The sequence below is a fragment of the Salvia hispanica genome, chromosome 3 (genome assembly GCF_029641045.1).
Source record: "Salvia hispanica isolate PSC_SH4W2 chromosome 3, Shi_PSC_v1, whole genome shotgun sequence".
Taxonomy (NCBI): Eukaryota; Viridiplantae; Streptophyta; class Magnoliopsida; order Lamiales; family Lamiaceae; genus Salvia; species Salvia hispanica.
Genome location: NC_142694.1, coordinates 52245616 through 52270704, shown reverse-complemented (window position 1 = coordinate 52270704; position 25089 = coordinate 52245616). Strand labels below are relative to the sequence as shown.

The window sequence follows — 25089 nt, the reverse complement described above, 5'->3', positions numbered from 1 at the left end:
TAAATAACTAATCAAAAGTTTACGCATGATATCGTGCTCAGCATTAGATTTTTTCTAATTGCAGTTTGATGATGTTATCATTGTTTTGATAGAAGCAATGTGCAAAGACAACGTGAATTATGCAAATGACATATTCACTCTTATCACATTGCTTTTAACTTTTTCTCTAAAAATTCATAAATTGAATTTAGACTCATTATATTTGATGAATATAAAAATAAAGAAATGAAGCGAAGTATAGGCCTCAGGGTAGCCAAATTTGGTGGTTCTGCAATGGCTCATTACTATTACTATTAAGGCATGATCCATAATTCCTTACTACCATATTAAATGGATTGAGAGTTTGAAAATCCCATTGATTGTATATTTCCTTCTTCCCCCAACATGCTTTGCTACTATTAATGGAAGCTTCCAGAAGCTCCTCCCACCCTGCGCCAATCTCCTCATCATCCTCCCACTTTATCAATGGTTCCATCTCTTCATCTCCTGACGATGGATCCGTCAACTGCCCCATCCCATCGAGAAAATCCTCGAGCGCGCGGATCTGGATCGCCGGAATCCGATCAATGTAAGGATACTCATACGATCCACAGTATCCCATCCCCTTGCACCAGTCATGAAATCTCGAGAGCTCCTCCGCCTGCACAGCCGCCACGCAGCTCCGGTAGGGCAATTGGATCAGATTCTCCAAAACCTTTTCCATCTCCGCCACAAACGCCGCGTACCGCCAGATACTATCGCGGATCATCGCCGACCCCACCAGGAAGCTTCTCGAAGCCGCACCAGTTGGCCAGCAGCCTATGGCGCGATCGATCAGACTCTGAACCTGAGGCATAGCTTCAATCGTGCTCGTCAATTTATCCGCATCGTCTCCATCGGTAGAAATGAATGCGTGTGCGTCTAGGGCTTCGTCGATTAGGCTCTGACGAAGGCGGTGTAATCGTTGGAGGCGGAGGAGGTGCGGTCGCGGAAAGTGCAAGGGCAGAGGGAGAGGCCTGCGGTGGTGCGGGCCCGGAGGAGCTCGGCCTTGTGGCGGTGGAGGAGGACGAGGCATTTGAGGGCTACGCGCCACGAGCGTGTCCTGCGGAGCCTACGGGCGAAGGCGGAGTGATTTATTGGCGAAATGTTGAAGAGGTTTAGGAGGTCGTGGACGTACTGCTCCGGCAAGGCGGAGTCGTCATTTGCGGTTGCTTTGGTGATTATGAGGTCCATGCTGCATAGGCCGCCGATGGTCGCTATCTTGGCGTAGCGTTCTCGCACGCACGTGAAGACTTGATGGATTCGCTTCTGCATTTTATTTTTACGTCGAGTTTGAAGAGTATGCAAGGATACTTATAGATGTAGTGGAGTTGTGTTTCTTGTTTGTGATATGTTGACAATTGGACCTTTGTATGCAACGTTAGCTACTTACTAGCCGGCATGCCACTTGGAATTATTCATCTTCAATTCATACTTTCTGTTTTAACAACGATATATGTATAATGTTTAGCTACAATGTCTTTTAGTACTATTTCACGTATACACATTAAATTGTACTCCTTCTGTTCCATAGTAATGGAGGCAAAAATTTTCGGCACAGAGATTAAGAAAAATTGTGTTAGGTGAGTTAAGTAAAGTGAGAATAAAGTGAAAAATGAAAAAGGTAGAGAGATGAAGAGAGAGAAAAGTTAGAGAGAGTAAAGTAAGTGTGGAAAAATGTATTGACGTTTACTAAAAAGAGAAATGGCTCTATTACTATGGAACGTACCAAAATGACAAAATGACTCTATTACTATGGAACTGAAGGAGTAGCAAATAGGAGTCCTATTTTGCCATTTTAGTCCGTCCACATATAGGTGTCCCAATTCACTTTTACCATAAATGGTAGCAAGGTCTCATCTTCCACTAACTCGTTCCACTCACATTTCATTTAAAACTAATGTATATAAGTGAGACCCATATTCCACTAACTTTTTTGCACTCACTTTTCTTAACATTTCTGAAACTCGTGCCACCAAGAAATGAGATTCCTAATGGCGGACGGATGGAGTATATATACATGTGAAACTCATATTCCACTAACATTTCTTAAATTCATGCCGCCAAGAAATAAGACTTCTAATGGCGGACGAAAGGAGTATTAATCTGCATGAATTGTAATGATATAAGATTATTACAATTCGGATTACAAGATGGATAGTATTATGATAATTAGTCATATCCACCCACCTCCACTTAAAATATCTCATAATTTAATTTTAAATGGATAACTATATAATAATAAAATATCCCATAATTTAATTTTAGATTGGATAACTATATAATAATAAGTCATAACAACTGAGCAAATAATCCTTGCAAAAAGAGGTGGGCTAATTATTTGACTATTCTTTAAATTTAGAAACGTAGATAGTGTGCTGAAGCCCAGCCCATACCGAAACGGGCCCATATTAAAGTGGAGTCCAGAATGTTGCTTGGAGAAACGTGGCGTGATGTAATTGGGCCAGACAGCCAAAGTGCGTAATAGCGTCAGGTAAATTCTTGGCACTCACAAACCACCACTGATCGTCGTCTATGGCGTTGAGATCCGGCGACCGCAAGCTGTCCTTCGACATCCTAGCCGATTCCGAATACGATTACCTCTCCGCCGAACCCGACGCCGCAATTTCCCGCTCCCTTTCCGATCCCGCGCGTCCCCAGAATGGCGCCTCTGCGTCCTCTCCTCGAAAGAGAAAGAAGAGGAAAAGCAGGAAGGGAAAATCGACTCTCAATTCCGAGAGCCCCACGGCGGATACCCCCTTGATCAACGGAGATTTGAATTACAGCTGTACGCTCAGCACAGTCACGGAGGCCGCTTCCGTCGTGCCGGATTTAGATTGCGAGGTGACGCTTTCATCGGTTTACGGGGCACTGCGGCAGAGGAATGTGGGGAATGGGGGATGTTCGGAAGTGAACAGTGATGATAGTGCAAGCAGTAAGAAAGATGATTCTGCCAAGGAAGAAGTCGCCGAGAATTGGAATGCCGGATGTAAGGAAATCGCTCAGCAGGGGCCGGAAATGAACGGGAGGAAATTGGAGAAAGATGGAACTTTGGATTGGAAGGAATGGATGGGCGAAGACGCCAATTGTAAGTGCATTCACTCAATCAATCAGATATGCTGATTTTAGGGGTTTTCTTTTTTATCTGTTTTATAATTGGGAGGCAAACTCTAAGAAATTTGATTGGAAGTCTGAATATTGTTGATTTTGGGAATCAGGATCCACTCTTTTGGTTCGGTTTGCAAGATTATATCTCATGATAGATTCATGAGATTGAATCTCACAATCTTAGATTAATAATCATATGATAATGAGTCATAATCACCCCATCCAACTAAAATAATCTCAAAAATTAATTCTAGATGTATAATCATGTGATAATGAGTCATAGCAGACGAATGATACCTCAGGGTCTGTGTTTAGATAGATGATCAGATAATCAAGTGAAGGAATTTCAGAAAAAGTAGATTGATGCTTGTAGAAGAAGGTTCGACTAAGGTGACACTGACAGGGCCATTTTGTGAATTGCATGATGTTAATGTATCTTATCCAGCAGTGATAGCAGCTTAAAAAATGTCGCGATGTTAATATTTTGAGGCCTTATAGATGATTAGTTTCTGGTATTTTTCTTTGTCCTGACTAGATCAATTTTCCTAATCTGCCTCAGCTAGAATGTTTGAACCTTATGTTTATTATGTTCCTGCTTCTAATGAATATTTGACCGTGTGGCACCCATCCTTTTTTTTCTTCCTGCTCTCTTATTCCTGGTGTTATGGTTTACTGTAGATGTATTACCAATGGATAAGTCACCAGTGAAATATTACTTGGAAGAAGTGCATGCTGGATATTCCTTGAGGAGCACTACAACCCTTGGGAATGATAAAGAACGGGAACGGGTATATGATACCATATTTCGCCTGCCATGGCGCTGTGAACTGGTAAAAGTCATGCTATTTTCTAGTTGGTCTGCTGTCTTAGTGCAACTTATCCTTTAAGCGGCCGTTCACTTTTGAGGGTTTATAGTTTGATGGACACTGGATAGATTGTCTAATGGATCAAAATTTGAACATGATAAAGTTAGCGAATCTGTCCTATGTTTACTTTGATGCTTTAAGAATAAAAACAGGGATAAACATTGTCCCACCTCTTGAGGTGGTTTGATATCTCTCACTTAATTTGTCAAAACTAAAACAATGAAGATTGAAGGGCATTGGGTAATGTTGGATTCTTTAATTGACCTCTATTGTCAGAAGTAAACCTTACCTAATTGTTTTGACCTTGTAGGTCTCTTTCTTGTTTGTTTGGACTCTGGATGTGTTCATAAATTCTTTCAATTTTGTTATATATGTTGCTTCGTTCATAGTTTCTATCATTAGATTTAGTTTATGAGATGTAAAGACTCATTTTATAACAAAAAGTTCATTTTGTTTGAATGGTTCTGTCAACGCAAATTACTCTGTTGAACTTTAGTTCCTTCTCTAGGGTTTTCTTTACAAAAACTAACTTGATGTTTGCAGCTTATCAACATTGGGTTCTTTGTCTGCTTTGATTCGTTCCTATCGCTCTTAACCATTATGCCAACACGGATTGTCATGGTATTTTGGAAGCTTCTTAGAACCAGGTCTGTTTCATATCTCTCTGAAAAGTATCTTGTTGATAATTTAGATTGTTCACATTAGGGATCTTTGCATGGACTATTGGAATAACAAGTTAAATTTGTCTTATTTGATAAGGAATAGCAAGATAAATTGTACTCCATGTTACAGAGTAATTTAACCATGCCTGTGGCAGGCAGTTCAAGAGGCTTTCCTCACCGGAGCTGTCTGATTTTGGCTGCTTTATTGCCCTGATTATTGGAGTCACTCTATTACAACAAGCAGGTTTCATAAATTTTTTGTCCTAATTCTTCATCTATTTGGTCTGTGTATTTTTTATTTGCCAATATCTGGGCCGAGTTTATTTCTTTAAGATGGTGGTTGACCTATTCTGAAAGCCCTAAAAAACGTAGTCATAATTTTTCTTTTTGCTACTTGTTCTAAATACTCCTTCCTGGCTCAGATATCAGCTTAATTTATCATATGATCCGTGGCCAAGGCATTATTAAACTATATGTGGTCTACAACGTTTTGGAGGTAAGATTACTACAATAAAATCGATGCTATTAATTTACATTGACTGTCTGTTGACTGAATCCGAGGCTTTAAATTTTGATAAAATGTTCCGATGTGTTTTCTGTTAGTAATTTTGTAGTTGACCTATAAACAGTTATGCTAATATCACAAAAGTATGCATTTTAATTTGTGTCCACTATTTTCGGTTCCAACAATCTGTAGAAAAATCTCACTGAAGAAAAATCTCAGTCAATCAAACCCTTACAGCCCTGACTATAGATTCTGAACTTTAAACAAACAAAAACAAGAAACAGATAAGTGCTAAAAATACCAGACTGTTTTCAATTCTGCTTTGTCATAACTGCTGGCAATTAGTTTATTTTTTGTTGCTTAACTCTAGTACAACTTTGAAGCAGAACATGTATGATTGTCTTCTGAGTATAGTTCACATGTTAGTAGATATAAATATTTAAGAATGTAGAATGACAACTAGAACTAATCTTAACTATACGCTTTGGTTGTTGCTGAGGAGTTACTGAAAGAATTGTTAACATAATATGCCTTTTGTAACTTCTTTGATTAACTATTACATTTAGAATCTAACAACCAATTTCTGCCCTATTATGCTTTTATCTACAATTTGCTTGACATTATTGACTATTTGTTTCTCCATTATTCTATACTACTAAATTTGGATTATTTGGTAAGATTGAGATTTGGAAGAAAAACAATATTGGTTTCTTTGATACCAGGTATTTGATAAACTATGCCAAAGTTTTGGGGGTGATGTAATGCAAGCTCTATTTAATTCAGCGGATGGACTTGCCAACTGCTCACCAGAAAACATGCAATTTTGGGTGTGGAGATTTGTTTCAGATGAAGCCCTAGCAGTTGCTGCTTCTGATATCCTTCTCATCACAATTCATACCTGCATAATATATAAGAGCTTTTCCTTTTCTCTTGTTAATTTAGCCTTGATGTAGGTCCTTAACTATATCATACTTATTCATTCATTTATTTTACTAGCTCAGGCAATCACTCTGTCAACCTGTATTGTTGCTCACAACAATGCACTGTTTGCTATGCTTGTCTCTAATAATTTTGCTGAGATTAAAAGCAACGTGTTTAAACGTTACAGCAAGGACAATGTTCAGAGCTTGGTTTACTTTGGTAAGAAACTTACATCCATTCAAATTTTTGCTAATGTTATACTGTTATCTACCTGATTTTATCAGCCATGAATCTTATGCATATCATTTCCATCTGGTTCATCATATACTTTCAGATGTATTTTTTTGTTGTTCTAGTGTTATCATTGCTGCAGGGCTGACTGGTTTACTACTAGAACATAGATTAACATGTTTAGGTTGCAAAAGGCATTCAATTCTATTAACATTGCCATCCCGAACCTTTGGTTCCTATTCCTCTTGCAACTATTTTAAGGCATTTCTGTGAGTCTGGCAGAGCAGCAACTATTATAAGGCATTTCTCACCAACTCATGGTGGACAGACAATTTTTTCTCCTGTATTTAATTACAAGCGAATAAATTCATGCCTAACACATGACTTTTCTGTTCAATTCTTATGACCAGATTCAGTTGAAAGGTTCCATATCACAGCATTTATACTGTTTGTTTTAGCTCAAAATATACTAGAAGCCGAGGGTCCTTGGTTTGAAAGCTTCCTTTATGTAAGTAGTCGATCACTTTTTAGAAATCTGAATCTATTCTGAAGTAGATTTAATGAATATTTGGGTGATCAGGATTACTATATTTGACAATATTCTCAGAATTTATTTGTATATTATGCAGAATGCTCTGGTTGTTTACATATGCGAAGTCATGATTGATATAATAAAACACTCATTCATTTCTAAATTCAATGGCCTAAAGCCCACAGCATTCTCTGAATTTCTAGAAGATCTCTGCAAGCAGGTAACTTTTTCTGTCAATCGGAGCTATTTATGCATTTCAACGACTTTGTGATTTATCTTCCTTCCTGCAGACGTTAAATATGCAAACGGAGAACAGCAATAAGAACCTTACATTCGTTCCTCTGGCACCAGCGTGTGTGGTAAGCATTCGAACCCGAATATCTTTTCTAGGAATGATTTAAGGTTGCTATTACTTACTCTTGAAGAAGGTAAATTTCTTATTTCCACATTGTTGAAGATGAGTTGATTGACATTTCGCGGTTCGTTTAGGTGATCCGCGTCCTACGACCTGTATATGCGGCCCATCTCCCCTATAACCCACTTCCATGGAGATTATTTTGGATGTTGGTGCTGTCTGGCATGACATTTGTGATGCTAGCTAGTCTTAAGATGTTGATCGGGATGGGGCTCCGGAAACATGCAACGTGGTATGTGAAAAGGTGCCAGAGCAGGAAGCTTCACTCTGACTGACTGCAGCTTCTATAGAGGATGGATACTTCATTACAGAGGATACTCGAGGTGATCCTCAGTCGAGCAGAAGCACGCACGCTTCATTTCACGGTACATGGATAGCAGCATATCCTACCAATTTTGATAACATGATTTTAGGGAGGTAAATAGAGCAATGAAACTGATGAGCCGTTTATTGATGAAGAGGTTGTACAGTTATGAACTTGTGTTTCTGTCCTCTCAAAGTAAGACACACATCTGCTATATATATCATACATTTTTTTTTGGAACTGCATCACATTCTGTGGACTATACACTGCTTGAGGAATACACCATTTCATATCTTACATACGTCCACACGAGCGCGTTCGTAATAGTACTATAAGTATGTGCGTGGAAGCTCATCAGTCATTCTTCATGTCATACACATGGAACATAAATTAAATTATAATACTATAAGACACGAAATTTTAAATAAGTTATATATTCTTTACCCACGAGTATTTGAAGAAAACATCAAAACCTAATCGGATAAGACAATTCCAATGATCAAACTTATCTTAACCATTAGTGATTTCATCAATTCCATCTCTAACTTTCAAAAAATATTATTTCTACTCCAAGGATTAATAACTATCTCAATTATATTTTTTAAATACTTATATTTGTATCAACTTTATTATAAGATCGTTCAATACAAAGAGAGAGAAAAAATAAGTCAAGACGAGAAAAGTGAGTAGAAAGAAAAAAAGATTAAAAAAGTCGGAAATGTATTAATAAAGAATGGGAAATCCTAGTCATGAGTGTGAATGAAATATCTGAGTTGATTGCATCTGCATTGCATGGGTATACCATTTTTTTAACTACTAATTCTATTGAAACACACCTATTTTTGTCTGCCATAACATGTGATGCATCATAATCTAGGATGGGATTTTAAAGAATATTAGGCGACAATTTGGACAAATAATTGTACCCCGACAAAGATCTTTGTTTCTCACGTCCTAACTAAATTCCGCCATTTGCTACGATACCGACATATTACCATATTTTAATTATTTACTTCACTCTGATTCTTTTCATTTTTATATATATATCTCTAGATTTTAGACATTTTTTTAACATACAGCCACTTCTAAAAAGGAAATTGGCTGAATCGTCTACAAAAAAATGTTAACGTTCTATATAAATAAAAATATTTACAAAGCCAAATTAATATGCTTTTTTCTACTCAACGCAATATAAAAAAATATTTCCACGTCAATACTTCCAACTGATAATTTGAAATTAATATATCAGTTGTTGGCTTCTGCAATATGCATATGATGCACGTGCATCTTATAGTGGTCCTATTTTTTTTTCTAAAGAAAAGAGACCATGAGCCTATAATAAGGCCATCTGCATCCAGGGGCGGACGCAGGAAAAAAGGAAAAAAGTTTGACAGGGGCTTAACTAAAAATTTTCATACCCATTTTCGTCCATGAAAAATAGTTTCATTTTGTCAATTTTTTGCTTTTTCTCTTTCTCTCTTACTTTATTAATTTCTCATTAAAATCCGTGTTGTTCACATTGTGCCACCATCTCTCATACTCTACTCTTTTCATCTATTTTACTTTATTTTCTCTTACTTTATCCCAACTACCATAAGACACGGATGAATTAAAAATTATAAAAATGCATAAATATCTAATACTATATAAAATTAATACTAACACAAGTTTAACAAAAAAAATACTAATATAATTCATGTTCTAGTTGCGTTTTAATTTGCTAAAGCAATAAATATCTAATACTCCATAGAAATGTTAGTACTAATATTTTTAAAACATAGATACAATATTCACATTATGTAACTTTTCTCATTATTTGTAGAGCTAGAAGTTAAAACGTGCCACCATTTAAGTAGGAGGAATAGGCATTGACTTTATCAACTATTATTATTATATTCATTTAAGTTTAAAATATTTTATTTATTTCATCTTCATCTTCATCCCTACTCCTATGCGGCCATTGTTACATGAAGTTTTCTCAGTAATTTTATTTTTCAGCCCCTCCTTCCCACTAAATTCTTTTCCATTAAACCCCAAAAATATTAATTTGGGAAGGGCTGAAGATAGTTTTTAAGAATTTTGAAAAAAAAATAGTAGAAATTTATTTAAAAAAAATAGTTTGGGGAGGGCTTAAGCCCCTCACCTCCTCCACCTGTATCCGCCATTGTCTGCATCCCTGTCTTTTATTCGTCTTTTAACCGTCTCATCTCTTCATTATTCATGGACCTCACTGTACTTTTCACCTCATCTCTTAACTAAGAGACCGCACCTGCATCCCTCCATCTCTTAACTATCTCATCCCTTAACTATTCATTCAATTTTATTTTTTATTTTTATTTCCAACAAATTCAATTAATATTTCGTTGAAATATTAAATTAATACTAATAATTCATTAAATCATTAAAAACCACAAAAATTACAACATCCGAAAATACGGAAAATACATAATTGAAATCCTATGGAGTATTTTTAATTTTAATTTTTTAATCTTCAATTTTTATTACAATATTGAAAAATACAAAAATTAAAAATTACAATATTTTAATTTATTTTATTTTCGAATTTTCCTGATTTAAAAAAAAAACAAAAAAAACATTTTAAACGGATATAAACGACGCCCACTCGCGGACCGACGAGTGGGCGTCACGCACGAACCGGAGCACGCCACGTCGCCAAGGCGCGTGTCTCGCCAGCTCGAGGCCGACCTCTTCGGGACGCGTCACGCGACGAGACGGCTCGTCTCTTTGGGACGAGATGCATGCCGCATCGCCGTCTCGATGTTGTCTCATCTCGTCGAGACGAGATAGGGACCGCATCGAGACGCGATGCGGATGCCCTAATAGGTTTAGGACCTTTCGACACAAAGATATTGTTCATCACCATTTCAAAACATAAATTAATATACTTAATTTAGGGATTGATGAAGATGCATTTTGTCATTGTAAAAGCTCAAATCACGCATATTTTGTTTTATTTCAGATTTTCTCTCTTTTTGGAAAGTAGTAGTAATATATTCGATGATATTTTGATTTGGTATAGGCTCTCTTGTTTTCAAATTATCGATTTCATTATAATTTCCCAATGGAAGAAATTCCGGAGCCATTTTTCTCTGATATTCTTTCGAACCCAAATAAACGCTCTTTTTTTCAAAATCTTTCGTTACTTAATTAATATCCTAACTAACGCAAATATTATGATATTTACTTTACCCTTAATTAATTAAATTCTATTTTCTAGTAAGTATTGTTTATGAAGATGAGTTGTTTTCAAATTTTTGAGTCTTTTAAGATTATGCTTAGAAGATGATAAAGGTTACTCCTCAAATTATGAAAATTGAAAAGTAAAAATTGCATGAACTCATTATTCATTAAAATTATTAACGGAGGTAACTTCTTTCACATGTGATCGAATCCACGTTATCTATTGCTAGTAGTATCAAGATAACTGTGATTCATGATGTTTATTGTTAAAATAAAATTAATTTTATAAAATTTTGACTAGATTAGTTTCATAAAATTAAAATTCTGCATGTTAATCAAGATGTTTAGTAATTGTCAAATCAAAGAAATCATATACTATAATATAGTAAATCCATTTTATAGTTATAATTATGTTCCAATATATCAAGGATTGCTCTACTTTTATTGTATAATAATAATAATAATAAATAGATAGGTAGAGAATAGTAGAAGTTATCCCACAAGCTTCAAGAACGAGTAAAATAAAGTCGAATTGCCACCATTCTTGATGCTATACAACACTAGCATGGGTGGGACTCACGCTACATCAACTCTATGGCCCCTTATTTTTCATTCATCATTTTATACTCCACTTTTTCATAGCATATAGTAGTATGTGTAAAAACAAAAAGAAATGAACAAAAAATTTTACAAGAGAGAATGTTAACGTGAGATGAATGAAGATTCGAATCTAAACTCATATTTCAACATTGTATTTGCAATTTTATTAGTGTTTGTAATTACAAATATGCTATACCGTATGATTAAAGATTCAAATCTTGATCCGTCTCACAACAATATAGTCCAACACACTGAACCAAAAAAATTCAAGACAAGGGAGACCTCTTTGGCAAACTCTTTCTCTTGTGCAGCATCCTCTTCGGCCTCAGTAACCACGCTTGAATGACTTCACACGACTCCGTTAAAGAAGTATATCCGTTTTCATATGAATTTTCTTCTGTTTCCAAACTCGGAATTTGCCCATCGCTCCAGCCACTCGTAGCACCTATAATGTTGCTTCCATTTATTGTGATTTCTTCTTCGCCGACAGAAACCTACATTATACAACCTATCAATATATGTGTATGTGTATGTGCACGCGCGCAAATATATCGATGAGAGAGAGGAAGAGACTTTGCAAGCAATGGAACAGAAGCGATTAGGCAAGTCTTGAATGTGCCTGCCACAAGCTTCACAGCAAGTGCCACCACCTTTTGTCTTTGAACTTTTTGCATCTTTTTGCTGAGGCCTTGGATTCAAATGTACTGCTTTTTCCCCATTTATTTTGTATGCCTGCAAACATTCCGTATTTTAATCATACAACGCCCTAATTTTCCACCCCTTTTCTAGTTTCATCCTATTTTTCAAAATATATAAATACTAGTACATCTTTAAACAAAAGTGGCATCAGTTGCATTGCATGTCATTAATTTTATGCATCTCATGATGTTCATATGAAATTGAATCTTTGTAGAAATTAACTTTACTACATAAAAGGAAACTTAGCTAATAAGTATATATGATTTGTTCAATATTGGACATATATGGAAAAATGTTAAAGCAAGTGCAAAATCAATATATCCCTCATAATAAGGAGAAAGATTACTCTACAATAGGCAAAAAATCATGAATTATTTGTACCAACACCGTAGTCAAATTCAGAAGAATAAAATACATCAAATTCGAGACTTTTACTATTGAGATATTGACGAATTATATAGCCATAGAAATGAAAAGGCAATTTCATTTCATTTGAATCGAATTCATATCGAGATCTAATCATTCGCAGTGAATCAATAAAAAACTTAATTAATTCAAGGAAAAAACACTAACTTGTATGAGAGAGCAGTCTAGATATGGCTGAATATCGTGGAGGCGAACGACGTCGCGGTAAACGTATTTACAGATTTGCAGGAGGCGGTGGAAGCAGCGGTGGTGCGGCGGCGGCGATAAAGTCACGCAATGCTTGCATAAGCACAGATTGCAATCTATACAAAACAAATTCTTCTCATTCTTTCTGAACTCCTCGTGATCGACGCACGTACGGAAGAATTCGCTCCTCAGCAGACCGCTGATCCACTCCTCCGCCGCCGCCGATTTTCTCTTCCTCGACCGGATTTTGCATCCAACCTAATCATCAAATCACGTTAGATCATTTTACCGAAATTCAATCACTTTTCACCAACTACAAAGTGATCGAATTTCAAAAGCTATTCACAAATTTCTCGATCAACTTTACCAATCTCTCACTCTAAGATCCGGATCCGATCGTTTTAGAGCGAGAAACAGCTGCTAATTAAAATACCAAATTCACACTGCATTTCATTACAATTTACCATTTTCTGATTATTGTGAAGTGGATTTCTCTGGATATAACTTGAAGAAAGCGCGTTGATGTTTTAATTTGCAGAAAGCGGAGGGAAGTGTGAAGAATCAGCAGATTGGAGAAGATTGTGGAGAGTCGAAAGAGATGAAAGAGTGATTGCAGTGAGATACATAAAGGTGTAAAGTGCGGAAATAAATCAAATGATATTTAGAGAGAGAAATAGAAAGATTGTAAAAATGTGATTAAATCGAGTATAAATATTTTTTCTATGATTAGTGATGATTATTGAAAGGCCAACACAGAAAAGCTACTATACTATAAATTGAGGAATATATGTTCACATTAATTATTATTCACACACAATTATGGATTTCGCGACCTGCTATTGGCGGGAACGAGAGGCCACGGTGTCCGTTGGATTTCCTAGTGGGTCCCACTCGATCGAGAATTTTCCACGCACCATTGGTTGACAGGTGGCACACCGCGTGCCGCCGATGGTCGTCCCGCCAATCTCGGCCGTTGCCTGTGGAGGCGCCGCCTGCTTTTCGTTATGAGCTTTATTGCTAAATTTACTCCTTTTATCGAACTTTTTGTTGGTTGTATATAGGGAAATTGCGACATGGAACTTGTTCAACAGATAAATTATGACATAATTCATAAATCCAAGACTTCTTCTCGTATTAATGTACATTGCAGATGAAAAGGTTAGAGAATTTAATAACGATAGGCGTGGAAGTTTTTTGGAGTTGTAACCAAATTGAGTTCCAAGTCAGAAATGGTGATTGCATTTATGACTTTTTCCTGAGGCCAACTAATTTTATTGTGTCTTTTTAGATTAGATGAAAGAGTGTGTTGGTCTTCAAAATCTAGTAGTTACATGAGTATATGACTGGACATCATGTACCAATAATTTTGTTAATTTTGTTGAGATTTCTAATAGTATAAACATTAATTCCAACCCATACAAATATAAAGTTGTTTTATATTACCGAATAATTGTGTTCTATAGTGTTCGTGATCTGATTAATCGCTTAAATTAATCATCACATCACAATAAAGGAAACTAAATATATTGAATTCGATAAACAAGATGTGAAATAGGTATTGAAATTTGACGTTTCAATCTCAGGTACCTAATAGAACTCCATTTACCATGCCTCTCATTTAAAGTTTAAACAAGTTTTATTATATCCATGGGAGCAATGGGTTTAGAAAACGAGATGTATGGATTGACGTTGAAAAAGGTCACCATCGGCGTCAAAAGATAGAAGCAGTGCACACGAAGAACAAAAGTAAACGGAAAAGTTGCCATTCCGTGAGGTTGGCGACATCTCCAAATGCTGAAGTTAATTAAATTTTTTTGATCTTTATGCCAGGAGATAGAATCGATCGACTCCAACTCAACCTAGATCTGTCATTTGACATTGTAGATTAAACTTTTAAAAATTTCCTACAATGCAAATTCTACGAAGGGTTTATAGAAAGCACAAGTTTTTGATACAAACTTGAATAGCAATCAAATATGGATTCATTTATGCTTTAAACTGCTGATTATTTGACTTTGGCTTTATCATTAAACATAATTATATCATTATGAAATAATTATCTACCACTAATATAAATCTTTGACCAGCATCTGTGAACAATTTTACTGTAGAATGTAGATTATAATTTATAATTGATACTCCTATTTCATTAGAAATTTCTTGAATTTTCATGTTATCCTTAAGCAGCGCATTAATTATTAGTTGAAGACAAAGTGATGATTTAAGATTTACATAAGTTTGCTTTTAGTTTTAGCAACAAAAATGTGCATATATATAAAAATAATAGTACGGAGTATTATACAACGATGCTGGTAGTGCTATTACTTAGTAGAGCAGTTGATAAAGTGAGGCTTAAAATTGAAATGGAGAGCAGGGTAATGATTATAAATTCCAGCTAAGAGGATCTATGAAACAATCATTTTTCCACAATTATACAGTTACGATGACTAACTTTATTCATACAACTATAGTAATAAAATCTTTTAATTAATGTCCATTGAACATTATATGAGATGTGCGCATTGGAAAATTATTTCAATGGCCTATAAAATAAGTGAGTTCATTAATTTTTTAATAGTATCCGTAATGATTATTTACTGCATAATTAATTCTGCAAACAAAGTTCAACTGTGAAACAAAATACCGCCTCAAATAAAATTATAGTATACCCTTATCAAATATATTTTATCATTAAAAAATGTGGTTTATTATAAGTTTATGTACCAAAATATGAAATTAATTTTACACCGAGGCTCTTAGTAATGCAATTCTAATTCTAATTATAAATTAGATCCTACTCCGTATTATAAATGAAATTTTAACCGACTTGATAACTCATATTTTGACATTATTCGATCATAATTAACTTTAACTGTAAATATATGTGATATTTCTCACTAATTTTAAAATTAGTCTAAAATAACAAACTTTACATTTCGTTTGTTACTCCCTCCATCCCATAAGAATATGCATTCTTTCCTTTTTAGTCTGTCCCACGAGAATATGCACTTTCCAGTTTTAGAAAGTTTTTTCTCTCTAATAAGGTTGGACCCATTCTCCACTGACAATACTTTAATTATTTTTTCTCTCTACCTCTCTCTTATTTTACCAATTTTGCCTTAAAATCCGTGCCGAACCCAAAATGCATATTCTTTGAGGACGGAGGAAGTATTTCACAACCCACCCCATATAAGATATCTTAGGCAAAAATTTTATTATATGTGAGCAACCGTGAATTATTTTGATATTTTAGCTTATATTTTAAGTTTGTGACAAGTAGGAGAAAAAGCTTTGTAGAAAATCATGTTGATTTAGTAGTGTCAAGTAGGATACATAAGTGCACAAAAATTAGTCGAATACTATGATTGACCTATCATGAAAAATAACAAATAAAATATAAAGTTTGTGATATTTTAGACTAATTTTAAAGTTAGTCGAAAATACGAAAATTTGAACAAAGTTTGAAAAAAATATTGTGTTGAGTTTTGTTTGTTGTCAATCAATAAAAACTTACCAGGCCAATTTATGGAGTATCTGTTGGGCTAATATGTTAAGCCGCCTAAACCAAACCGGCCCAAACTGTAGGCTCTAATTTACTTTACTGCTACTACTACTACTACGTATGTAGTAGGAGACGACAAAATTTCCAAAGACACCACACAGTTGTAAATACAAGAGTATAATTCTAAATAGGCCTGTCAAATCGGGTGTCCACGGATATCCGATCCGAAAATTTCGGGTATCCGATCCCGAATTTCCCAAAATCTAATATCCGATATCCGATCCGAAAATAATTTCGGGTACCCAAATACCCGACTCGGGTATCCAGTCCCGATAAATCGGGTATCCAATCCCGATTTTATATTTTTTTATTATTATTTTTTAAGAAAATTAAAATTCATAAGTTATAACATCCATTATTCATCCATAATAAACATCACAATTCAAATATTAATCCTAAATTTGACTTAAAAGTGAAGGATTTTGAGAGTATATTTAATTATTTAAAATAAAAGAATGAATATTTAATTTATTAAATTAATTAAAAATTAAAAAAATCGGGTAATTCGGGTAATTTGGGTATACCCGATCGGATATCGGATAACCCGATACCCGATAATCCAAAAATCTTATACCCGAACCCGATCCCGACACTCGAAAAATCGGATATCGGATATCCAAGTACCCAATATTTCGGGTTTGGATATCGGGTATCCAATATCCGATATCCATTTTGACACCCCTAATTCTAAACATCAGAAGGAGTTTAGTTCATTTTTCAAATATTTATACTGTATCCAAATAACACTGATAAACCAAGGCTACAATTCTACAAACATTTTCCTCTGATGCTACCACACATATCCATATCAGACCACAATCTGCATATTATACCTACAAAATTTCTCTCTCCCTACATATCTACATTCTCACATCCATAACTTCAAATTCCACAGCCTAAACACACCGTGGTACTACAACCTCCTCCTCCTCCCTTCAGCCCTTCATTTTCCAGCCTCCATCTTCGTGCCTGAGGCGTGTGCCCAAGTCCAAGCCACGGCCCCTCACCCAAACCTGCGCCCCAAGCTCGAACACACTGCCAACCATCTTATCATTCTCAATCTTCCTCAACCCCCCAATCTGGCTCACTTCAAACTCATCCATCACACAGTAAGTATCCCTCAAAGCACCCTGCGCCACCATCTTAAGATCCGCTACCGTCATCCATGGCTTCACCACCACCACTTCTCCAGGCGACAGGCGCCGCCCCAACTGACCCTCCAGCTCATCAAAGCTCGGCAACACCTTGCACTCCAATACCAACCCCTGCCCCACAACCCTGTCCCCAATAGGCCACTCTTTGACAAAGTGATCACATTCAAGAATAAGCTTAGTCTCCGGCCACATTGCCACCACATGCTCACAAACAGTCCACACATCTACAGATAAATTATAGCTCCGTGAGCATTCTTGAATGCTGAACTCCGCCAACCTGGATAATGGATTCGTGGCACGACGTACGATCTGATTCTCCACCGTGAAACAGTTGATCGACTTGAGCACGAAGTCAATCAAGCCAGTGTCCCCAATCGACCTCCTCGCCCCATCTCTCAGTTGTTGACGCGACACGCTACAGTCCCTCCCGAGATTCTCGTTCTTGTGCTCCTTCAACAGATCAACGATCACGAGGAGCACGTGCTCAAGCCTCCTCGCAGGCCACCTACAGCTCTTCCTCATCGAATCCACCAACTTCTCGAACCCCATCGGAATTGATTCCCCTGTTTCCAAATTAAGCTTGGGTGCGCCATTAGCGACCATGTCGATTCTTGAATCAAGAGCCAGCATGAATTTAAGCAGATCACTGATTGTGGAGAGTGGATTCGTGCTGCATTTTAGGTACGCGTCTATGATGGATTTGATCCTATTTGCATTCCGATTGCTCATGGAAATACTGATAATTAGATCGAGGCTTAATTTGCTCAGATATCGGATAGCTGCGTTGTGTTTTTCCTCTGTAATTTCGCCATTAAATCTGTAGCCCCATTTAGCTAGCCACGATTTCCCGTATGCTATGCCGTGGATCAAATTAAGCTCAACCGAACCCCTCCTCGATACATGATCGGCCGAAATGCTCCTGCAGATGTTTCGATTCAAATTTGAAGATCGACAATAACATGAATTAGGTAAGCAAATAATGTTGAAGAAAAGTGAACCTGACTCTAAGAAGGGTGCAAAGACGATCCCAGAATTCCATACTATCCTCTGCACCAAAGAAATTAAAATTGTATCTCAAACCGTGGATGCAGACGAGATGCCCGAATCCGTTGCAGTGAACCAATCCGTATAATTTAAGGTTCTCAAGTTCAGCAAAATCCACATCCAACGGCTCATTCCAATCAGCTTTGGCCGGAATTATAAAATGGTACTTTCTCTTGCAAACAAAATGGTGACCCCAACCTGCATAAACAAATCAAATGACAAAGGAGATAACATTCAACTGCAATAGATCATCAAAGGGAACTTGCTGATGAAGAAATTGAGTTAATCATGCAAACAGATGAAATAGTGATGCAATTATGAGACGAAGAAAAAAAGTGAACTAGAATCAGTGAAACCAAATCGAAAAACCTGATAATTCACAGTAATTGCAGAAGGGGGCGGGAGAGTCCTGAACGGTTTCTTCCACAGTGTAGAGCGGGCAGACGACGCCGTTCTCAGTGAACAAGGAAGTGCACCAAACCGGCATTCCGTTGACGCAGTAGTTTTGAATCTCTGCGAAATCATGAAGAAAAACTCGAATGTTGTCTCTGAAGGCTCCCGACAGCGCCTTCTTGACGAAATCTGGGAAGGCGAAATTGTCGTACAAGAAGAGTTTCTCAGGATTGATCCTGTTTTTTCTCATATTGCTAGGTTTTCTCAAAACAATCGACGCCATCGATGAAAGCGGTGAAGTGGAAGAACAAGAGAAGAAAGAAACTGCGATTTTCGTGTGTTGGGAAATTTGATTCTAGTGGAAACAAGGCAGTGGCGCTTGAATTCTTGATTTTTTGAATTTACTCAAATGGCCTCACGAGGGCGGGAAAGAAGTGGGCCGTTTTGCGCTTGTCTGGGGACAATTCGGTCATTTTCGACGTGTGTGGTAACTAAATGGGATGTCGCTGTTTGAGTGAACCAACCTCATTCTCTACGGTTGGTTATATCCAGTAACTCTACATTGACATAGATCCGTGGTCGAAATTACTTTGATGTCCTCCGCAATTTACAGAATATGTTAACGAAGCTTTACGTTAGCTGTAGGAGTTTTGGGACCATATGGTAATTACGACCCCTCTCGCCATTATATTACTAGTCACATTTGGTGTTTAATTACTATAATTAATTAAATTAGCGTGATTATACAATGAAATTAAAGATTATTGGCTGTTGTTCGCTAATAGAAACAATACTATGTTGGTGCGTGACTGTCACTTTCTATATTAATTACTCCTAGTAAATGGTAATTCAAGTCATTCAATCGGCATTATCACTCCCCTTACTCAAATGTCAAATGAAAAGAGAAGAAAATCTTTATGTAAAAAAAATGTGAACATATAGTAGTTAATTAATTAGTATACTAGATTTTACTCCTATTAAGCCTTACACCCACAATTTTGTGTAAAATATTGGTGTTTACAATGTTACACGATTTGCATGAATTGCATATTCGTGCAAATATAACAATGTAAATAACATTAAGGTTCATAATAAATACTCCTATTAGAAATTTTCAATGATTAGATTTTATGTGGCTTGTTTGTATATTTATGTGGATTTAGCTGGCATTTCATGAAATGAAATGTCGCTATTTTTTAACTTTGATGAGCTTCGCTATTCATTTTACAGGAGTATAACATTTCCTCAATTCTTCGTTCTTCTCCACCAAAGCTTTCCAGCTTCAAAACCATTGCCTTCTTTATTAGAATAGGAAAATAAAACGTAATTAGGTTTTAGTTTAGCCTTTATTTCCACAATGTAGTCAATAATGATATTTTCTCCTTCTCTCTTCTTTCTCCCGTGATTGACGGTTTCTGCATTTTCTCCATCCTCCTTCAATGGAGGTTTCTCTATTACTATTCAATTCTCTATATTTTACAGCACTAGAATTAGTAGTAGTTTCATAAGAGGGAAGCACTAATGGCAGGCCAACATACCAACTTGACGACGTCTCAGAACGCGTACAACATACACAGGCATGTTTCTGAAAGTTTTAGAATGGAGTTCTACATGTAGACAGTTCCCAATTTAACCACATTTACCACAGGCACAGTATAACTGCTACTAGCATCATAACCGAAATAACGCAGCTTAGAACTCTCGTTGTTGACTTGCATCGTGCCTTGCCAACTCAACCTCAAATGTGTTCTTCAAATGATCGAGTTCCTTGTCCAGGTCATTGATAGCCTGATTATATACCTGCATTGCCGAAGATTGGCTCGTGGTTTGGATCCTTATAAGTATTTTGTACTGAAGCGGGTGCGGCAGCTTGTATCCGGCAAACAAAACCTTCTCATCACTGAGAAAGCTGAGACCTTGCCCGAGAGCACTACGAACGAAAATAAGCTCATTCTGTATGGTTAACACGAAAATAAGCTCATTCTGTACGAAAATAAGCCACAGTTGGAAATGTCAACACGAGTCGTCCTGGTATGGTTAACATGAGGGACAGGGCGAAGTGGGATGCATGGAAGGCTGGGATGCATGGAAGGCTGTTGAAGGCAAGTCTGCAAAGAAAGAAAGAGAGAAGGAGAGAATATCTTTATTGACTACATCGTGGAATTGTTAACTACAATTTACAATAAAATACCTTATATATAGGCTGGAAATAAAGGCTAAACTAAAACCTAATTACATTTTATTTTCCTATTCTAATATTCTTCTCCAACAAAACCTTCCACTCCAAATTTATTGGTTGCTCTCACCATTTTATTGGGCTCAGATTTTATTAGACAAATTAAAATTGACAGAATTATGAAAACCAAACACACATGCTCCTATAGAGGTTGAGTGATGAATGTATGTCATGCAAACATTTCTAAGTTTTTGGAAGATAAATGTGATGTGTTTCTCTTTTTCAAAACTCGTGTATTTATAAAGGCTCAGCGTAGAATTTGGAAAAACTCAACTATTACTTACGGTATTATCTACACACCAACAATTACAGCATCTGAAAAAGCCAAATGCCTTGGCAATATAAAATGTAAAAAGCCTAGCTCATGTCTTCGAAAATATTCAAATCAATTAAGCGTGAGCATTTAATTTTATTACCAAAATCAATAATTACATATTTTGGAAATTTTATTAACAAACTCAATAATTTATAAATTTAGAAAACTTTATCAAAAGAGTCAATATTTTATAAATGAAATTGCGATTATATAAATTTTAAACAAATTTTATTAACAAAATCAATAACTTTTAAAACTTAGGCTTTCTTTACTCCACTTACTTCAATTACTACTACTATAATATATAGTTATTAAATATTTTGGGTTTATTCTTTTTTAAATCGTCATTTTATTTGTTAGATCAGCCGGCGTTGCTTTAAATCTCGACCTAGTCCATTAAATTATGTCCATTCCTAGCCCTCTACTAGAGTACAACATTTCAATTGTTGTTGTTCTGCAATTAATAATTTACAATTATCAGAATCGAGTTTCGAACTTTTTGTAAGTTCAATTCCTCTAGCTAGACAGAATTTCCTCCTTGGATTAATGAAATTTTTATGTCACGTGTATTTCTACGGAAAAGATATGGAGTAGTATATTTTAATCTAATTATCTAAATATATAAATAATAAATTGAAACACATCAAATACAAAGCTTGCTATGCTAAAGTACCAAGTTTTGCAATGTACATAATTATAAATTTATAAGTGAAATTTAGTATCCCATGAGAATGAAGAAATCCAAGAGGAAAATACAGTAAGTTGAATTTTTTTTAAATTATGGACTAAATTATCTGAATTTATGCAAATCCAAATAGTAATAATAAAATATTGATTTTACACAAAAAAGTCTAAACAATAAATTTTGATGCGAATGGCCTTGCGCTTTCCGTCGACATGACTTGAAGTCGGCTCTGAAGACTTTTCTCTTTAAAACCCCAACTTCTTCCGCATATTCTTTCACCTTCCTGACCAAGCAAAACACATATTCTTCTTCTTCTTCATTTATATCTGCACATATCTTCGAATTCGTTTGAATTTCAATACACAGATTTTGAAATTGAAACACAACAACACTTGATTTGAAGGTGTGTTCCTCGGTGAGATTCGATTCTGCTCAAATCGTCGGATTCGGAGCTAGATATCTAGAATTTTTCTTTCCTTTTTTTTTTTGTGATAGGTTTGATTGAATTATGGTGAAATCGGTGGAGAATGGGACGTCGCTGCCGCCTTTCTTGGTTAAATGCTACGAGATGGTGAACGATGAGTCAACGGACGCGTTGATTTCATGGAGCGACTCCAATGACAGCTTTATTATATGGGATGAATCCAAGTTTTCTTCCCAGCTGCTGCCCAAGTATTTCAAGCACAGTAATTTCTCCAGCTTCGTCCGTCAGCTCAATATCTATGTGAGATTCTCTTTTATCCTACCCTCCTTTTGATTGTTTTTTTTAAAATTTAATTGAATTATTCTGCTATGTGTTTGTGAATGATGGTGTGTTGACGTGCTGTGCTTTAAATCTCGATGGAAGTTGTGATGATTATGTTTTGTTTCATATGTATAACTAAACTGTTGAACTGACCACCAGGGCAAGGCCAATTGGAATTTTTATTTGCTATATGCGATTGTGAGATTGATCTATGTTGATTTTTTTAGTTATGATGTATGTATAATTATAAATTTGGATAGGGGAATTGCATTTGTAGGAAACCCTGGCAGTAGTAGAAATATGTTTCTGGTTTGGTTACACTATGGTGAATACCTAGCTGTCTTAAAATCTCAAGAGCTTGAGATGCATTTGTGGAATTGTTAGTGGTTAGTTTAAATGATGGGTATACACTTCAAAATGAAGTATAATGAACTGAACTAATGAGGAGAATTGTTGCCACATCCTCCTGAACTTGACAACGTCGTTTTGAACTTATTGGGTATCTGGTTTGGCCTGCACTACATATGAGGAGGTCTGAGCACTTAAAGTATAATTTCTTTTGTTATTCTCGAGGCAAAGAGATGTCGCTCACTTGTTTGCTCGAGACTTCATCTTGAGAGAGCATCCATTTTAGAATGCCCCTACCTGAGAATTGAGTATTGTGTTATGAGAAGCCCTCATTCAATTACTAGTTGGAATATGCTCTGCTCTGCATTATAGCAAGTCCCATTACACACTAGATTCTTTCTGTTTTCAAGTTTGTGTCAAACTGTTGGGCAATTTGTTGGAAAATTAGTGCTAAGAGAAGTTTTGTTTTGTTTTGTTTTGTTTTTTCTTTTATTTTCTCTGCGGTAGTGCTACACCCTCACATGGTTCCTAAGAATAGATCTCCTGTTTCCATCCAATTACAAAGATGTTGGTTAAAATGGAGAGTGTGCATTGTTTTTCAGTTGTGTCTTGATTTTGCAGTCATTTGTTTCAATTGAGGAAATAGTTTGCAACCCTGCATTAGTTGCAGGGATGATTCAATATGTTCTCTGCACTGACTTTTTATGATCTTAAACCAAACCAGGGTTTCAGGAAAATCGACACTGACAACTGGCAATTCGCTAATGAGGCCTTCTTGAAAGGGCAGAAGCATTTGCTGAAGAACATTGTTCGAAGAAAGCATAGTCACAATCTGCTGCAGAACAAATCTTCGCAACAGAAAGACCCAGAGCCTGCTCTACATCCTGAAGAGGACAAGAGACTGGCCCTATGGAAAGAAGTCCAGAGTCTCAAAAGTGATAGAAATGCTTTGACGCAGGAGTTGACAAACGTAAGACTGCACCAGCAGACTTCACGGAATAAAATGCTACTTTTGGCCGAACAATTGAAAGGTATGGAGAAAAACCAGCAACAGATGCTTTCTTTCATTGTCATGGCTATGCAAAGCCCCGAAATCGCTCAGTTTTTCCAGCCGAAAGAGAACAGTTGGCGTATGGCTGAAACTGGAAAAACTAAACTGAGTGAAGTCATGGACGATGATTGTGAACCAACTCCCTTCGATGGAACGATAGTCAAGTATCAGCCGCCTAAAGATGCACCTACAACGCCTGAATGCACGACAGATGCCTTTGATTACGAAAGTTTTATGGAAATTGATTTCTCTGCCGATGAAATGAGAGATTTTCTGATGGATACCGACTTTTTGTTAGGCCCGGATCCAAAGGATGAGAAGCTACTACCTCTTGAAAACCACAACGAAATTATTCTTCCAGATGCACCTGAAAACGATGCAGATATGGATCAGATGCTTTTGCCCTATTTATTGACAGAAAACAAAGTTCCTGTTGGGTCTGGAGGTGAGGGTTGTACCGACTCTGGGGTCCAGTTTGGATTGGCATTCCAGCCTGATGAATCTGAGAACTCAGATGGCTCAGCTGGTGATATCAATGAAGACCAGAATGAGATGACTGAAGCTACAAAGTTGCAAAGCTCTGAAAAAGTTGAAGTTTTAACTAGACAAATGGGGTCCCTAACTTCTGAAATGAGCTGAAATCAAAATACCTTCAAATTCTTCCTGTATGCAATTGCATTAGTGGTTAGGCTTTTTGTGGAAATTGGTTTTGCTCAAGAGTATGGGAACTAAGAATCCCCTTTTTCTTGCCTCAACTGAATGATGCACTATTGCATAGCAATGAGGACTGACAGGTATTCATAAGTTGTTTTTTGAATAAGAAACATCTATTCTTTTATTTTTCTGATGGTTCCCGATAGCAAAGAGCAAGAATCTCTACT

The 25089-nt window shown here is 36.4% G+C and overlaps 5 protein-coding genes across 7 annotated transcripts; 2 read left to right on the top strand and 3 right to left on the bottom strand.

Annotated features, from left to right (window-relative positions):
- Positions 1-244: 244 nt before the first annotated feature.
- On the bottom strand, positions 245-1293 carry LOC148931054 (ENTH/ANTH/VHS superfamily protein). Its single transcript, XM_089066695.1, is given in 2 exon segments — positions 245-921; positions 924-1293. Coding segments are annotated over 2 exon segments (1047 nt in total).
- Positions 1294-2522: 1229 nt separating this feature from the next.
- Positions 2523-7807, top strand: POD1 (POLLEN DEFECTIVE IN GUIDANCE-like protein). Its single transcript, XM_048118349.2, has 11 exons — positions 2523-3106; positions 3805-3956; positions 4536-4639; positions 4810-4898; positions 5077-5150; positions 5882-6032; positions 6132-6299; positions 6722-6819; positions 6941-7063; positions 7134-7202; positions 7333-7807. The coding sequence occupies exons 1-11, from the start codon at positions 2554-2556 to the stop codon at positions 7531-7533; spliced, it is 1782 nt and encodes a 593-aa protein (XP_047974306.1). The 5' UTR covers positions 2523-2553; the 3' UTR covers positions 7534-7807.
- A 3687-nt stretch (positions 7808-11494) lies between these two features.
- LOC125216648 (PLATZ transcription factor family protein) lies at positions 11495-13386 on the bottom strand. The gene is made up of 4 exons (XM_048118404.2): positions 13139-13386; positions 12636-12932; positions 11937-12095; positions 11495-11857 (listed from the first exon to the last, which is right to left on the bottom strand). Exons 1-4 carry the CDS (start codon positions 13139-13141, stop codon positions 11630-11632), a joined length of 687 nt encoding a protein of 228 aa, XP_047974361.1. The 5' UTR covers positions 13142-13386; the 3' UTR covers positions 11495-11629.
- A 3631-nt stretch (positions 13387-17017) lies between these two features.
- Positions 17018-19141, bottom strand: LOC125210337 (PHD finger protein At2g01810-like). The gene is made up of 3 exons (XM_048109895.2): positions 18804-19141; positions 18389-18632; positions 17018-18309 (listed from the first exon to the last, which is right to left on the bottom strand). The coding sequence occupies exons 1-3, from the start codon at positions 19108-19110 to the stop codon at positions 17172-17174; spliced, it is 1689 nt and encodes a 562-aa protein (XP_047965852.1). The 5' UTR covers positions 19111-19141; the 3' UTR covers positions 17018-17171.
- Positions 19142-22282: 3141 nt separating this feature from the next.
- On the top strand, positions 22283-25046 carry HSFA8 (heat shock transcription factor A8). 3 transcript variants are annotated; one of them, XM_048114711.2, is made up of 3 exons: positions 22283-22467; positions 22560-22788; positions 23882-25046. In XM_048114711.2, exons 2-3 carry the CDS (start codon positions 22573-22575, stop codon positions 24845-24847), a joined length of 1182 nt encoding a protein of 393 aa, XP_047970668.1. In that variant the 5' UTR covers positions 22283-22467; positions 22560-22572; the 3' UTR covers positions 24848-25046. The 3 variants fall into 3 exon arrangements, with proteins under 3 accessions (XP_047970668.1, XP_047970669.1, XP_047970667.1); XM_048114712.2 differs by having other exon boundaries at positions 22283-22479; XM_048114710.2 differs by having other exon boundaries at positions 22283-22788.
- The last annotated feature ends 43 nt before the right edge of the window (positions 25047-25089 follow it).

What these genes read in the sequence shown, in the direction of transcription:
- HSFA8 (XM_048114711.2), top strand. Translation starts at nt 22,573, where the DNA reads ATGGTGAAATCGGTGGAGAATGGGACGTCGCTGCCGCCTTTCTTGGTT. An exon ending in TCCGTCAGCTCAATATCTAT is followed by an intron (nt 22,789 to 23,881) that starts GTGAGATTCTCT and finishes AAACCAAACCAG; the next exon opens with GGTTTCAGGAAAATCGACAC.
- LOC125210337 (XM_048109895.2), bottom strand. Translation starts at nt 19,110, where the DNA reads ATGGCGTCGATTGTTTTGAGAAAACCTAGCAATATGAGAAAAAACAGG. An exon ending in CAATTACTGTGAATTATCAG is followed by an intron (nt 18,633 to 18,803) that starts GTTTTTCGATTT and finishes TTGTTTATGCAG; the next exon opens with GTTGGGGTCACCATTTTGTT. An exon ending in TGCACCCTTCTTAGAGTCAG is followed by an intron (nt 18,310 to 18,388) that starts GTTCACTTTTCT and finishes AAACATCTGCAG; the next exon opens with GAGCATTTCGGCCGATCATG.
- LOC125216648 (XM_048118404.2), bottom strand. An exon ending in TAGACTGCTCTCTCATACAA is followed by an intron (nt 12,096 to 12,635) that starts GTTAGTGTTTTT and finishes GAATGTTTGCAG; the next exon opens with GCATACAAAATAAATGGGGA. An exon ending in TCTGTTCCATTGCTTGCAAA is followed by an intron (nt 11,858 to 11,936) that starts GTCTCTTCCTCT and finishes TGTATAATGTAG; the next exon opens with GTTTCTGTCGGCGAAGAAGA.
- POD1 (XM_048118349.2), top strand. Translation starts at nt 2,554, where the DNA reads ATGGCGTTGAGATCCGGCGACCGCAAGCTGTCCTTCGACATCCTAGCC. An exon ending in TGGAAGCTTCTTAGAACCAG is followed by an intron (nt 4,640 to 4,809) that starts GTCTGTTTCATA and finishes TGCCTGTGGCAG; the next exon opens with GCAGTTCAAGAGGCTTTCCT. An exon ending in TAGAAGATCTCTGCAAGCAG is followed by an intron (nt 7,064 to 7,133) that starts GTAACTTTTTCT and finishes TCCTTCCTGCAG; the next exon opens with ACGTTAAATATGCAAACGGA.